Source organism: Tachysurus vachellii, chromosome 2 (genome assembly GCF_030014155.1).
Source record: "Tachysurus vachellii isolate PV-2020 chromosome 2, HZAU_Pvac_v1, whole genome shotgun sequence".
Lineage (NCBI taxonomy): Eukaryota > Metazoa > Chordata > Actinopteri > Siluriformes > Bagridae > Tachysurus > Tachysurus vachellii.
In genome coordinates, this window is record NC_083461.1 from 12,901,170 (window position 1) to 12,914,077 (window position 12,908).

The following is a 12,908-nucleotide window of genomic DNA, read 5'->3' on the forward strand; positions in this document are numbered from 1 at the left end:
ATAATAATAATAATAATAATAATAATGCCCTGCGATGGGTTGGCACTCCGTCCAGGGTGTATCCTGCCTTGATGCCCGATGACGCCTGAGATAGGCACAGGCTCCCCGTGACCCGAGGTAGTTCGGATAAGCGGTAGAAGATGAATGAATGAATGATAATAATAATAATAATGATTCCATATAAAATTGCAATTACTAAGATAACTACATTCTTTTAGAGTTTATGTAGCTTGCCAACTAGCCTTTATTGTCATGGTAATACATTAAAAACTATACAGTAAAATGAACAGACCTGTATACAGTAAGTCCTAATTATTGCTAATAGAATATTATTCTTTGTTAGAGCTAATATTGATAAAACAGTGGAAGCACGACCTTTGCACAGTCTATCATTTAACCTTCCAGATGCAGAGAAGTAAATGGTCCACAGAGTAAAGCTTTGAGTATTGAAGTAAAATCATAGCGCTCTGAACATCTGTGATTCTACAGCCTGAACATGGGGTCTAAACAAGCAGTAAGGACAAAATCCATAGTAGACCAAGATCTGGAGCTGACTGTAGCCACTGGAGGAACAGAGGCCTCCTGCTATCGCTGCACTTTACCATTCAGCATTGTGCTTCTGATGATTGCCATTGCAGTTACAGCTGTAGCCTACAGCTTCTACTCCCATGGTTCCATCATTTCCATCCTAGGGCCGGTGCTGCTCTCCAGCTGTCTGCTGCTGCTGCTTCTGCTGCTTGGCCTTGCTATGTTGCGCTGGAAGCTCAGACAGGGCCAAATAAGGACAAACACTCAGCATGTAAATGCACTCTTGTAGAGAGCCTGAGACCCAAAAGATGTACTCACACATATATATAAAAGTTGACATTACAAAAGTTTACATGAAGGTATATATCAACGTTTTGTTTAATCTGAACTACATTGCTGATGTTTTGTATGGCATATAGAATAGAGATATTAGACTGTAACACATCATGTAAACATGAATTCCATACTTTCTTATGCAATATATATTTTATATATTGGAAATACATTTTATTTGACAGTAATATTTTAGTAGAATGCCAAATTATGCCTAATAATGTATACAGTATATGACAGTTTCATATATAGGAAGACATACACTTAGGTCTATACCTAATAACATAAAACTGAAAATAAAATACTTCTACAAATGAGTGGAATCCTAAGAAAAGAAAAAGACAACTCTATAATCAAGAAAAGTGGTCATCCACCCTGTTCCTGTCTTCATACATGATTCTGTGTCAGTACTAAACCAGCATAGCTGATGTCGCTAATCAAGTGAAGTGGGTGGATTGAAAACCCTGCAAGATGGTAGCATTCTTTAACCTCTTTCTTGGCAATTATAGTAAAATATGCTGTGACATATGAGACAAAATAGTGTGCACTAATGTACAGAGAACCCAAATCACTCTGTTTTCCTATAGTTGAAGTATACAAATATACAGGCATTAAGCAATATCTTGTCTTTAGTCATATAGCTTTCATAAGAATATATTCTAAAAATCCACTTGTTTTTTAGTTTATAGCATTGTAACTCCAACAATTTGTTCACACAGTGGAAGTCAAATTCGTACTCTAATATACAGCAAATGTAATGATTATGTATTGAATATTTAATCTAATTAAAATGACATTGTTGCTGTAAATGTGCTATGTGGTTTGTCAAAATTTAATTTGCAGCAATTGATAAATGAAAATGGCAGCTAAAGTCATTAAAAGGATCAGGATTTAATCACTGTTTGCAGCAATTCAGGGTTAGAGGATGGAGGAGTAGCTCAGAGGATTAAAATCTTTTCCCTGCAAAGCTCCATATACACTCTGTCCTTTTCAGATGGCCCTGCTGTTGCTCTCTGGGATATTTTAGCAGAGACACAAGACAACGGTCCATGGTGCCTACATTTCTCTCAGAGCACCGTGTGAGGAATGAAGCATTGCCATGGGTTTTATGGAGTTATACCTAGAGATTGACCCAGTAACTTTAAACCTTATAATTCTCATTGCCAGCTACGTAATACTGCTCCTGGTATTTCTCATCTCCTGTGTCCTCTACGACTGCCGAGGAAAAGACCCCTCTAAGGAGTATGATGCTGAGCCTCCAGCCCCCCAGCAGCAGACTTCTGTTCAGCTTGTGGCAAACTCTCCACCATCTGCCCAGTTTAACGAGCAAAATAACACCGGTGTCAACCGCTATGTGCCACCCAACCCTGAAACACGTGAGAAGAGGAGCACACTGGTATAAACAGCCAGCAGGTCTCTTGGACAGGAAAAAAAACTAAGTTACTTTATTTTCTTTTGACTTTCCAAACTATGAATAATTCCACTACAAGCAAGCTAACAAGAGGTAAGACATTTTAATATACATCTTTAACCTGAAAATTTCACGGAAATAGATTACATTAGAAAAGAATAGAAAAGATTAGACATGTATTGCATTTGTTCTGCAATCAACATTAATATGGTGTCCAGAACATTAAATCTTTAATGTAGTGTATAGAATTTTTATGTTTTTTTCAGGTACTTATCATTTTCACTCATCAGGTACCCTTTTTGACACTTCTTATTCTTGTTACTGAGAATGTGGCTGTTTTAGAGAACACATGAAATACACCCTTTAAAAAATGGATGATGTTTGACTTGTGATTTGACAGCATTTGCTTGCCATTATGATGGAAGAGCCATTAGAAGCAGGAAGATTATCTCTAGCTGCATCACATCACTGTTGCGTCAGCTCCCAGCACTCTTCTCATTAAACACAAACACACACACACACACACACACACTTTCTCTTTATGATTTTACAATTGTTATTTAACTACAACATTTATCACTCTTGATCCATTTTCTTTTCAGACCTTTTTTGCAAGCAAGTTATGAACACACACTTCACATTTTATAGGGATTTTTATGATACTACATGGTGTTCATAAAGATTTGGTCAGAAATGCTACCATTGTCTTTAAATCTAATGTGGTTATTCTCATACGCATCTTAGAAATCGTTATATTTCCAAGCATATACGCATATAATTGATGCAGTTTTTTTATACCTCAAATTGACAGATATCACAAAGCTCTCTAGTCTGCATCCCCTTTTGCAGTTTCACACACATAAAAAAAGAATGATTATTATCCGTTTTCTATGATCTATTGTCATTATTGTTTAACTTTTAAGACATATCATGCTTCAAGTTATAGTTATATTACACAATAAAGCTGGCAAGATGGAAATATTTGAGCAACTATGACAACTAACTATGATTATGAATTGTCTTCTAAAGATTCTAATGTGCATTTTTGGTCATGTTTCTATTTTTTTGACCAGATTTTGAAAATCACATGACACTTAATATCCTAGGCTAGTTGCAGTCATAATGTTTTGGTTCCTAAATGCATTCATTTGATCTAAATATGATGGTTACTGTAATAACTGGGACATTATTCCTCGTGGGTCCATTTCTGATTTCTTTTTTCTGCCATAAAAGGAAAAACATACACTACATATCTAAAGGTATGTGAGCCATGACCATCACATTCCTACTGTATGTCCTTCTTAAAAATCTCATTTCAAAATCATAGGCATTAATATGGAACTGTTTTTCATTTCCTCCCCTAAGAGCCTCCACACATCAGAGAAGGCTTTCCGTTGGATTTTGCAAATTGACTGTAGGGATTTGTGTTCATTCAGCCACAAGCACTTTAGTGAGGTTGGGTACTGATGTCAAGCGAGAAGGCTTGGAGTGCAGTCGGTGTTCAGTGAGGTTGAAATCAAGGCTGCTTTCAGATCAGTTGAGTTGTTCGACATTAACATTGGCAAGTCGTGTCTTTATGGAACTTGCTGTGTGCACCAGGACACTGTCATGTCATGCACCAGGACCTTTATTTAATTTACAGGTGTATTGGCCAACTTAAACTGTTATTGTTTTAAAACATGTTTGATGATGCTTATTGAAGCATGCTTTACTGAATTATATGACATACAGTATGTTTAATGAGAATAATACAAAAAACGTTACCATTGTCCAGCAGTCCTTCGCTTGTACATCGGTGGGGTCAAAAAGGAATGGTGGGCAAACAAAATCACAAACAGACAAATCAGACTGAAATTCAACATCATATTCTAGAATATACCACCTTGTGTACTCTCAAAAAAGGCAGCGACAGTTATAACATGGTCAAGATGCATTTCACACAGTATAAAAAATGATTTCTTTAGCATCATGCTGATAGAGGAACAGAATTTGGAACAAGCAGTGACAAGAGTCCATGGACCCTTCCTGATTGGGTCAACAGTGCATGTTGATGGTGTTGGAAATGTTTTCTTGGTACACATCTGGACCTCTGTTATCCTGGAAAGTTTGAGAGCATAGTGTAACTTTAACAAAGTAAATATGTAATAAAATATCTCATCATTTACAATCATTTTGAATTCAATGGTTACTTTTTTCAGTTTTTGGAGAGCACTAATTAGGGATAATCAATTGAGTGAATTGGTGTGTTGGAGACTCAGACCAATGATCGTTCTGTCAGCATTGGTTTCCTACAATCTCTTAAAAACTTGCTCCAAGATGTGAATGAGTGCATGACTATCTGATTAACAGTGATGTTGTGGTGTCCCACCCAGGGTATGGCCTTGGTTTGCACCCAGTAAATCCAGGATAGCCTCCTGATCCACCACATCATTGTCCAGGATAATGGGGTTATTTAATATGAATAAATGACTATTTTAGTGACAAATGAATAAACTGCCTCCCACCTACCCACACATATACTTCTTCATCATACTGTATGTCTTCATCATACTGTGTTGCTTACCTTTTTTAGTGTTCTCTCGCTGTTAATCTGCAGATGTCACTAAACTATATCATGCAATTTAACCAGAGTTGGATATTAGCGCAAATTATCATTTACATCACCAACCTTTAAACAGCCATGTCAAATGGTAACCTTTTCTCTTTTCTAGGACCATCTATAATCCAGGACACACAACAAGAATGCTTACAGATTCTAGAAATGTCAGCATACTGTAGCTACTGGGCCCAGAGACTGAGATCATCTGAGAAAAATGCTAAAGAGAAGACATGGCTGAGGACCTGCACAGTGCTGCCATCTATACATATAATATGTATAAATAATAAATAAATCTATGAGAAGAAATCTTTTAGGTTGGAGATTTTGAATATTAGTAGAAGTCTGAAATCACTTTGCATATTTAAAAGAGAGAGCTCTTTTATAACTCTGACAAATATTGTAAACAGATTAGATTTCATCCATGTTCTATTACATTTGTACCAAAACATGAGCAAAAATGAAACTAAATATTTTTGGTCAGATGCAAGGAAATTGAAAAAACAGAAGTGAACTCTGTTATAATTCCTTTCCTTTGCTATTTTGTGGTTCATAGTCAATGACCAGTGAACAAATCGGAAAATTTTATACAGTCCCAATTTATCTCTATTCAAACAGACATGATGAAATGTATAACTCAAGTAACTTGTTAGTAAAAGCCAGCAGCTAACATCCAACATGAAAATGAGTCTATAAATGACTAGACTGTATGTATGTAGCATGTTTAAGAATAAGGTACACAGCTAATAAATGATAGTACACAGCTATCCAATGATAGTGGAGGCCAGCAGTGTTGAGCTGGCTGGTGGATTCTGATGTTGTTTTTTTCCAAGCAGATCCACAAACAGGCCTGGATCAGCATGGGATTAACAGCAGATCCCATCTGCTACTGTTCCTCTGCATTTGCAAATGGCTTTATATAACCTCATGTCTATTTGATAAATGCTACAGAAATCCCTGCAGTATGTCAACTGTGTTAGTGTGGGTTAAATGGTTATCAAAGCCACACCCAGAGGATGGCTACACAAATAAACATACATGACAGCTGCTTTGGTCACATCATTAGATCACTGATGTGATAGTGGACTAGAACGAGAACCATTAACATGGAAATGATGAGAGAGAGAAAAAGAAAGAATTTAAGAGATGATATTACAGATTTAATTTCACCTGAAATGTAAGTAAGAGTTTAGCACAAAGTATACACTGTAAAGTGTATTTATAATGGGTTCCACGTTGTGACAACACAAAGGTTTCCAGAGTCAACAGATTTATGGCAGTCGAACCCTAAAACAGACCGTTAAAAATTTTTTCCCAGTTTGGAAAGTGTGACCATTGAAAGAACCTTTGAAGAACCAATTCTTTCTGACTGTATAAAAATTGAAATACAGTCACATTAACCAAGAAAGTCAAGTCAAGAAGCTTATATTTGTCATATTAACCATACAGTATATAGCTTTTGCAGTACACAGTGAAATGAGACAACGTTTCTCCAGGATCGTAGTGCTACATACAGTAGAACAAAGACAGAGCTAAGGACTTAAGTAAGTAGTCCTAGCCACATAAAGTGCATCTGTGCAACCTGGTGCAAACAGAGCAAGACAAAAGACAAAAAGACAGTGCAGGACAAAAGACAATGCAAACAAAAAATACAAGACATTACACAATAGGCATTACACAAAAGCAGCTCTGACCAGTGTAAACCAGTGCAAATTATCCTGGCAACACTGCATAAAACAGCTCAAATCTGATCTCAAGAACTGTTAATTAATCAGAAGTATGTACTTCAATTTGGGACAGAGCTCCTTGCTGATCAAAGGCATTAAAGATTCTATCCTCTTGACATTATTACAGATTTGAATAGAACAGTGAGTGGGTAGGGATTTAGATCATTTTATCATGAGAATGTGACATTTCTGTGCAAGTTTATTTTTTAAGAAAGGATGCTCTCTAGTGGTTTGTTAGAGGAAGACCCCAAACCCAGAAATGTTGCACAGATGTAGTGTGAAGGATTTGCTAAATCCTTTACAAAAACTTTATTTACATTACGTCATCTCTCAAACACTTAAATGTCTCATCTCTTGCCATCAATTTACAATAAATAAATAAGAAAAAAAATGTTAAAAATACTGTTTCATTGCCTAATTTAACATTATTATGAGTAATGAACCCATAATAAAATAACTGTAGCATGTTTAACAAAAGGTCAAAGGTGTTAATAATAATAATAATAATAATAATAATAATAATAATAAATACTTTTTATTTACATTTTACTAATAAAAATGTAAATAAAAAAACAAACCAACAAATATCTTAAATGATTGATATTGAGTTGTCTGTTTAAAATAAAAATTAGGCCAGAAATTGCTTTATTAAGAATTTATTTTAATCATGATTGTGGGCAAGAAAACAGGTCAAAGGAAAAAAAAAATGACAATAAACCAACAATAAAAATATTTTTAAAGCCAATAAATACTCTACTAAAAATAAACATGCTATAATTAAATTTTATGTCATAAGATCTTTTCACAGTCAACATTCACTGCTTTCACCAGTATAGCAAAACACATAATATCCATCTTTCAAAAGAAATCATTCCACTAGCAAGAAACACTTCAGACTGTGTGGATCCAAACAGTACAAACAGCAGAAAAGAGAAGAAAAAATAAGACCTTGTTCACCTTTCAGTGATGCATAAAAATATATTCAAAATGACTAGGAGATAACAATTGGGTGTTAAATTCAGAAATAACTTGAATGCATTAGATAAACAGATTGGATTATACTTCACTAATGCCCATGCAGAATTCCAGCAAGCTACAGCATTTTGAAATATTTAAAAGCTCTTTTTACCATGTAGTCAAATACCCTTTAAAACACATCTTTAGAGATCCATAGGAAAATACTGTACAAAAACAAAACAAAACAAAACAAAAAAAAGCTTGTAAAACATTTCAGACATTTAACCTTATTATAACCGAACATAGATATTTCCTTTCTTTTGTTCAGGAATAAAAACTGATTGTTTATTCAGAGACAGAAAATCACCCCACATTTACATTCTGACCACAGCCTGTTTTTTTTTTTAACTATTATTAATCAAGTTTCAAACACACTGCCATTCTCTGTGAAATGACCAGTGCTAATAAAACTTGGCAGTGTCATTTACCTTTAGTTCAATAAACAAAGTGTCCCACCTCCATTCATGTTCAGTACAGAAGCCAAAAATATTATTGCCACAGGTATAGTGTTCTAATTTATCTCATCATAAATTCTTACAAAGAAAAAAGAAAAAGGTGAGTATTGAAGACATAAGACGTAATGTTTTTGATTAAAAGATCAAAATATTGTTTACAGATTCCAAAACATGCTGATGTCCGGGGTATGAAGGCTATATGAACACAAAACCCAAGCAAAAATAAACTGGGATAGAAGAAATGGTGTGTAACAATCATAAAACAGTATACACAGTCAAATAGTTTAATAGAAAACTGTCATGTTAAAAAAGCGTACTCATAAATACTCCTTTTATAGATTTTTCTTTAATTTACTCTCCATCTCTACATCTCTGTGTGTTAAAACAGCAGGCCATTGCAGAGACACTGATAGCTAGTGTGAGGCCAAAATGTAAATTTTGCCCAGATCTAACACTGGAGGGCTGACTGAACTAAAATTAAAGCCTGCAAAATTTACGTTATCAATATAAACTCTAACTATGATGGATATTTTTTGTACAATTAAGTGCGAGAACATTCCTAAAACATATACAGAATATATGAATAAGAAAGAACCATCCCTAGTAGCATAAAACAAAAAAATGGGTAATAAATTGACACTGAAACATGACCTCACACTAACACAGACTTCTAAAGTGCCAAGAACAGACAGAGGTGATGGTCGACACGTTAAAATGTTGAAAGGGCTTTTCACCGTTCCATTGTACTTCCTGTTAGCTGAGCCTGTAGGCCTCACAGAGGGCCATGCTGAGCTTCATACTTTGATAGAATATTCTTACAGCGCCCAAGCTCCTTCCGCAGATCAGCCACTTCCTGCCGGAGAGCGGAGTTCTCCTTCTCCAGGAAACCGGCCCGGATGGCAATCTGGTTCTCCTTGAGGCGCCGAGCGTCCCGTGACCGCTTGGCAGCCATGTTGTTCTTTCTGCGCCGTGCCCAGTATTTATCATCCTACACAAATTTATGTTAAAGAAATGAGATGTTAGCCTTCCAGTTAAGATGACCAACATATGAAATCATCTAATTGGACATTTGCTTTGTTTACACTAGGACATTTTGAACAGAATATAACCAGGCCTACGTTAAATAATTTATTTTTTATCATTAAACAAGCAAAACACAAACATTAATGTAATTTCAGTCTGGCAAATGAACCCATATTTTTATGCTGCATGCGCTTTTCCAATTGAATTGTAATGCTTAAGATATTTTGCTGATGCTGCTGCAATTTTTACCATAACACAATTAGCAGATTAATTACTGTTTTAAGTCAAAGGGGATTTAAGTCTCTGTGGTCTTACTGTCTTTGTGTGTGATCATTTTATTTTACACTTCTTCTAGATTAGGGATATCAGCATACTTTATATCACTGAAGTCTAGTATGAATGTTTTGCTATCCTCGTTCACACAATCTGCAAGCTGTAAGCACAATACAGCTAAATTGGTTGTCTCCAAAGCACACAGTGTTCAAGTACAATCCAATACCACTTTTAGGTTTAGGTTTTAATGAGACAGTGGGTATTAAAGAATTATCCATCTGTTTGCTTAGGTTTTTTTTATTATTATTATTTATTTATTTGTGAAGTCATGACTGTGAAATCAGCTTGGAGCAATTTATTACTCTGCAAATCCTTGCATAGATTCGCTTTTATTTGGACAAATTAAAATGGCAAATCCTTTAATCCGAACCCTAGAAGAACTAGTGTGCTCTATGAAAAGTAGGATCACATGGGTTTGGCCACCCAAGGATGAATGAATGAATGAACGAACTACTGGGCATAAGCCTCTTAGCAAAAGATGCAAATGACATGGGAAGTGTCAGTGAGAATAGGGGTAAGAGCACACACATGGACACACAGACACACTGCACCAATGAAGTGTAGCTATAGAGTTACCTTAATGTCTTCAGGAATGAAGACTTTGCGTGCCTTTTTGATGACTGGCTTAGGTTTTAGCTCTTCATCAGAGAACCTGCACTTACGAGGGTCGAACGCTTCCTGGCCTGGCACACTAGACAGTGCCAGGTCTGTTGGGTCAGGCTCATAGCTCATCAGCACTTGGATGGTCTCTGGGTCGACTGGGCTGGGAGTGTTACGTGATGAAGGCAACACTGCAGATAAAATAAATAAATTTACAGTAATATCAAATGAGAGGAAATGTATGTCTAAACAACATCCTGAGGTCTATAGATAATATGTAAAATGACTTTATAAATGTAACTGCACATATTCTGGGGTGAGCTTGTAGTGTCAGTACTAATCCACTAAGTGGCAACACAGCACATGCATGCATCATACACCCAGTGAAAAGCAGAATCAGTATCAGCTTAAGGAACAGCTACATGTCAATTACAGCACCTGTTCACCGACCAAGAAAATTAAATACTAATTTGTAGTATTATCAGATATTCTTCATAACACACATGGATCATGCATCTTAAAATTACTAAATTACTTAAATTATGTAAAAACTGTGTATATGCACACGTTCTCAGGCCTGGTCACTATACTGATATAGGTTACTTACATACATAACCTTTAAGGCAAAAAGTCTAATCTGACCCAAAGAGAGTGAAAATCATTTACAGTGTAAAGGATATGTAGAATTAAAAGTCAGCCAGTCTGTACACAAAGATGACTGGTGTAACTGGAGTCATACACACCCTGTACACCCACAAGAACTACATTATGAGTTTTCAAGGAAACAAAAAAATTTATAAATATGGTGGATTGGGAAGCATAGCAGAAACTGTACTGTCGATTATTATGGTTGTAGATGTTTAACAAGCTATCATTATTATCTAAATGAATGTAAGGAAGCACTGCAATACAAAATACAGTTTTGAAATGTTAACAAAAACCAAGCCTGTTTAAATAGTAGAAAACAGAGTCAGTCATCTTTAAAGAATAAAGGCTAGAATAGACGTGCTTTCATTGATTTAAGCGCTTGCATTGAAGAGCATGTCGTCCACTTGCAGCTGTCACATGTTAAGGCAATTGGCTTGTCACGTTTTCACACACGCTGACTGACAGAAACATCAGCGGGCACTCCAGGTGCTCACTGTAGCTGCCTGTGTCTAGAGCGGATACTACAAATGACACCAAGTCGTTTCAGTTTTAACTTATACGCAGATGTAATCAGTATAAGGCACGTTTCTGTTCTTTACCCCAATCTTAACTGTTTTTCCCTCTTTAACCTTCACTGCAGATTCAATCTTTACTTTTACTTTGGATCCTTGTTGAACATTAACAAAAATATGTACAACACTTAATAAGAAATACATCTAGTTAGAGGAATGTACTCTGATGCATGTTATAAACTTCACATACATGTTTACTTTCTATGGCTATGTTTAGACTCTAATCATATCATCTTACAGTTTCATGCTATACTTCAGATAAAGCCAGGATCATTTTTGTTTTTGGAAATGTGTCTGTGGTTCAGCCGTACACTAGTGGATTGTTAAATGATATGAGGAAATGACTGCATATTGCCAACAGACATTCATTATTCAGAGAAATGGACAATGCAAGGTAGCTTTAAACAAATCCTAATGCCATGCCCATTCATTATAGGTCAATTATACTTATTAATTGGGTTCATTCTGACATGGTGTATAATAACTGGCAGCACTTGCTTGTGATTGTACCTGTTCGTGTGGGACTCTGGAGACAGGGCTGAGGGACCATGCTCGCGTGGATGGAGGTGCTGACTCTGTTACTGAGGTCCATGACGGAGACTGGGGACTGCTGCTGATGCTGAGGACATTGGCTTTGCTCATGTTGTGGTGGACTGGACGGAATGCCATTTTCAGACAGAAACTCATCAAGGTCCATGTACTCCAACTGAAAATTATCGCCATCATAAGGCAAGGTCTTATCCCAAAGTACCGGGCCCAGGAAGGCAGACTGCGGCACATTCCTCTCTTCGTCCAACTTTTTCTCCTTGTCATATACTGCAATTTAAATCAGTAAAGAAACGAGTTTGACTGCTTTTTTAATTTCATGGTGCTGTAATTAATCTGTTTATATACATATGCAATTTTGAATGCATGTCAAACAATATCTTTATCTCTCCACGACAGTTTCATACACACACTCACACACGCACACACATACATATACATATACACACACACACACACACACACACACATGCCTGTACACATACACACATTATTGTAGCACTCGTGAATAATGAGATAATTGTTTTACCTTCTTCGCGGTGCAGTGGTAGTTTCATTGGATATTCGAGAAGAGATTTGAGCACTCCGTAAGTTGGAGGAGGTAGAAAAGTTGGGTTCATGGTCAGAGGTCTGGACATGTCAGTCGTATTCCGTGCAGGCATAAACAAACAAACAAACAAACAAACAAAAAGAAAAACGATGCACGATCCTCTATGTAAAATGCACGAGTCGAGTCGAGTCGAGAGTATAAACACGACGGATTGTTAGATAAATAGACAGTAAAACAGACAGACAGACAGCCTGCTGCTGGAAGCTCCGGGCTCTGCGACCTTAAACTGTTGAGTGGACTGTAATGATCACTTCCATGTGTGAACACTCAGGCGCGTGACGTCAAAGCTCGAGAGGCTGGACCGACTCTCCAGCTGCATGGAAAGTCATGCACACACAAATCGGGAACAAATGTGACAAATCATTCCAGCTGTAGTTTAGGTGTTGTTTTTAATTCACAATACTAGATGCATAAAGCTAAGACGTATTTTTTGAGCAACTAACCAGCGTTTCTAAGAAAAATCTGAAGCTCATCTATCCATCTCGCAACCACTTTTCCTCTAATCAGGT

The 12,908-nt window shown here is 36.4% G+C and overlaps 3 protein-coding genes across 3 annotated transcripts; 2 read left to right on the forward strand and 1 right to left on the reverse strand.

Annotated features, from left to right (window-relative positions):
• The first annotated feature begins 496 nt into the window (after positions 1-496).
• LOC132861215 (transmembrane protein 100-like) lies at positions 497-817 on the forward strand. Its single transcript, XM_060892632.1, has one exon. The coding sequence runs from the start codon at positions 497-499 to the stop codon at positions 815-817; it is 321 nt and encodes a 106-aa protein (XP_060748615.1).
• A 1,098-nt stretch (positions 818-1,915) lies between these two features.
• On the forward strand, positions 1,916-5,095 carry si:ch73-256g18.2 (small integral membrane protein 36). Its single transcript, XM_060890079.1, has 2 exons — positions 1,916-2,365; positions 4,984-5,095. Exon 1 carries the CDS (start codon positions 1,961-1,963, stop codon positions 2,261-2,263), a length of 303 nt encoding a protein of 100 aa, XP_060746062.1. The 5' UTR covers positions 1,916-1,960; the 3' UTR covers positions 2,264-2,365; positions 4,984-5,095.
• A 2,140-nt stretch (positions 5,096-7,235) lies between these two features.
• On the reverse strand, positions 7,236-12,908 carry hlfb (HLF transcription factor, PAR bZIP family member b). Its single transcript, XM_060897453.1, has 4 exons — positions 12,319-12,908; positions 11,754-12,059; positions 10,000-10,214; positions 7,236-9,055 (listed from the first exon to the last, which is right to left on the reverse strand). The coding sequence occupies exons 1-4, from the start codon at positions 12,449-12,451 to the stop codon at positions 8,840-8,842; spliced, it is 870 nt and encodes a 289-aa protein (XP_060753436.1). The 5' UTR covers positions 12,452-12,908; the 3' UTR covers positions 7,236-8,839.

Bases quoted from the DNA above. Each gene is read 5' to 3' on its own strand.
- LOC132861215 (XM_060892632.1), top strand. From the start codon at position 497: ATGGGGTCTAAACAAGCAGTAAGGACAAAATCCATAGTAGACCAAGAT.
- hlfb (XM_060897453.1), bottom strand. From the start codon at position 12,451: ATGCCTGCACGGAATACGACTGACATGTCCAGACCTCTGACCATGAAC. The intron at 10,215-11,753 runs GTACAATCACAA...TTTTATCTGCAG, and splicing joins CCAGAGTCCCACACGAACAG to TGTTGCCTTCATCACGTAAC. The intron at 9,056-9,999 runs GTAACTCTATAG...AAATTTGTGTAG, and splicing joins TCATTCCTGAAGACATTAAG to GATGATAAATACTGGGCACG.
- si:ch73-256g18.2 (XM_060890079.1), top strand. From the start codon at position 1,961: ATGGGTTTTATGGAGTTATACCTAGAGATTGACCCAGTAACTTTAAAC.